General features: G+C 34.0%; 1 protein-coding gene across 1 annotated transcript; it reads right to left on the bottom strand.

The window, feature by feature from the left end:
- Nucleotides 1-508: 508 nt before the first annotated feature.
- Nucleotides 509-1,006, bottom strand: LOC110094887 (leucine-rich repeat extensin-like protein 1). Its single transcript, XM_020820227.1, has one exon. It carries the CDS (start codon nucleotides 1,004-1,006, stop codon nucleotides 509-511), a length of 498 nt encoding a protein of 165 aa, XP_020675886.1.
- Nucleotides 1,007-2,468: the final 1,462 nt, after the last annotated feature.

The following is a 2,468-nucleotide window of genomic DNA, read 5'->3' as shown; positions in this document are numbered from 1 at the left end:
CCTAAACTCCCACAGTCAGAGGCTCTGTTCTGTTTATTCTGCTCTCTTATTTTTGTGAACTCAGGGGTCTCCCAATCTCTACTCAGATCAGCCCATACACCCTCTCCAATCCATATTGGACACTGCCCAGACTTTTTAATGTCCATGAATATGTCCCTGAGACGGGTCGCTCCTCTCCTCTCAAAATTGATTCTGATCCTCATGCTATGCTTAGGCAACCACCTAATTCTTTCTGTAAAAATTTAGGCATAACCAAAAAAATTAGTACAAATTAAATAAATATTTAAATTCATACCAAATAAGTATACATGAAACTCTCCAAACCACATATCTTTAACCTCCTTTGGGATCTTCTTCCAGGATAAGTAAGGAGCATCATATTTGTTCTTTATAATATCCTGGATCTTATGCGTAGGTGGCCTTGAAGGATTGAAGTTACAAGTTAATTTTTTTTTTCAATGACATATAATATATCAAAATACAATCAACTTAAAAACATAAACTGAACTTATTTATCGCCCTCAGGCTCAATATATTGACGCTTATCTGCTGCAGTTGCATGATCCCCAACACCAACATCTGCTGGTCTAGATGATCCACCGTGTTCTGGCTGCATCGGATATGGGTAATAATATGGGTAGGGGTAGGGAGGATGAGGACTAGTGGATGGACCTGCTACCTGTGATGATGGTGGGGGATAATATGGATAGAATGGATCAGCATGCGCCTGATGTAGAGAGGGAAAGTGAGGACTCATCGAGGGAGGAGGGAAGTATCCAGGCAAGGGTAGTGGTACAACAGCAGGTGGATCTAATTGACCCTGACCCTGCTCACTCGGGGGGAACTGCTGCTGGCTCTTGGGTGGTGGTGGTGTAGGTAGAATCGATGGAACTGAAGGTCCCTCACCTTTATCAGGCTGCCTGGCTATATTGGGAGTAACACTCAACTTCTTCCGGCAAAACTTTGAGGCAAATAATTTACGAGGAGGATCGTCACCTGAAGCCATATGCATTAAAAGAAATAATTAGTAAAGCATTGTAATATATAAAAAGTACAAATAAAAGAAGCAATTAATAAAAAAAGTATAATTCTACAATTCTAAATATTACATAATACAAATAAAATAAATAATTAATAAAGTAATTAATGAATTACAAAAATAAAGAATACCAGAATACAAATAAATAATTAACATTTTCATTGCTCAGAATTCAAAAAGTACTATTCAAAATATTATAAAAAGTAAAATTATGCAATTCTAAATTATAAAAACTACAATTCTAAATTACAAAAACTACTCAGAATCAAAATAATTTTTATTGCTCTCCAGGGTATCTTCATTTTCATCGTCATTATCATCTTTGTCTGAACTAGTTGAATTATTCACATCTTCTAACTGCATTTCAATACTAGAGGTTGTAGTTGGCATCTTCTCAATTTCAACAGGCCTACAACTTAACATCTCACCCTCTTGATGTGCAGTTGCTATAATGTATTGTTGATCAATTATTTCCCATATTTTTGTTTTTATAACAGCTAGTCAATCTTGTTTATCTGTACGACCACTAGGATATTTATTGAAATAAACTTGTATAGCTTGAATTGCTAACACAAATGGATTAAACTTCCAATATCTTCTATTATGTTTTACATCGACTAAACCATACGCAGGATGAACCCTTGTGCCTATATTCTGTACTGGATCATACCATAGACAATTAAACAAGCATATAAAGTTCTCATCTTCGCCTGTGTACTCTAGGTCGAGAACCTCATTCAGAATATCGTAATAATCACAATCATCTTCTTCATGAGTGTTCCCTCTAACACATACTCCATAATTTTCAATTTTTCTTCCTTCACTATATGCCTTGGTATGAAATCTGAACTCATTCACTATATATATTGGCCATGTTTTTACTTTTCGTATTGGACTTCATGCTAGTGCTTATAAACCTTTATAGAAACATTTGTTATCGGAATTTTGTACCTAAAAATATTTTCAAATATTAATATTTTTTGTAATAAATAAGATATAATTCAAATTATAATTTTAAAATTTATGAGCTCACATAAGAACTAAAGTAAGTTGAGAATTCATTTGTAACAACTTGCTCAATATCCCTCGAATCTGTTAGAGGCAAATTACTTACGAAATATCTGGTGGCAAATAATACTTTAGTATTTTAAATAAATATTATTCATCACTGATATTATGAAAGAACTTACTCTAAGATTGGCTCAACTTCTTCACAGTTTAGTAGCACATATAAATTCACTATTTTGACTAAATCGTTGAGAAATTTTTCAACACATTTTCCACTTGGCTTTACATGACTGATAGTGCAGCATGTGATTATTCTTCTACATCGAAGTTCTTGTTACAACTAATCTTTGTTCTTATACTTCTTACATAGGGCTCGAAGTAGTATGAGCAAAAGAGAGTGATTTCTTGTGACAAATATGCT

This window comes from Dendrobium catenatum, unplaced genomic scaffold (assembly GCF_001605985.2).
Source record: "Dendrobium catenatum unplaced genomic scaffold, ASM160598v2 fragScaff_scaffold_1413, whole genome shotgun sequence".
Classification (NCBI taxonomy): Eukaryota; Viridiplantae; Streptophyta; class Magnoliopsida; order Asparagales; family Orchidaceae; genus Dendrobium; species Dendrobium catenatum.
Note: the sequence above shows the minus strand (reverse complement) of the source record. Positions and strands in the feature narration are given on the sequence as shown.

Bases quoted from the DNA above. Each gene is read 5' to 3' on its own strand.
- LOC110094887 (XM_020820227.1), bottom strand. From the start codon at position 1,006: ATGGCTTCAGGTGACGATCCTCCTCGTAAATTATTTGCCTCAAAGTTT.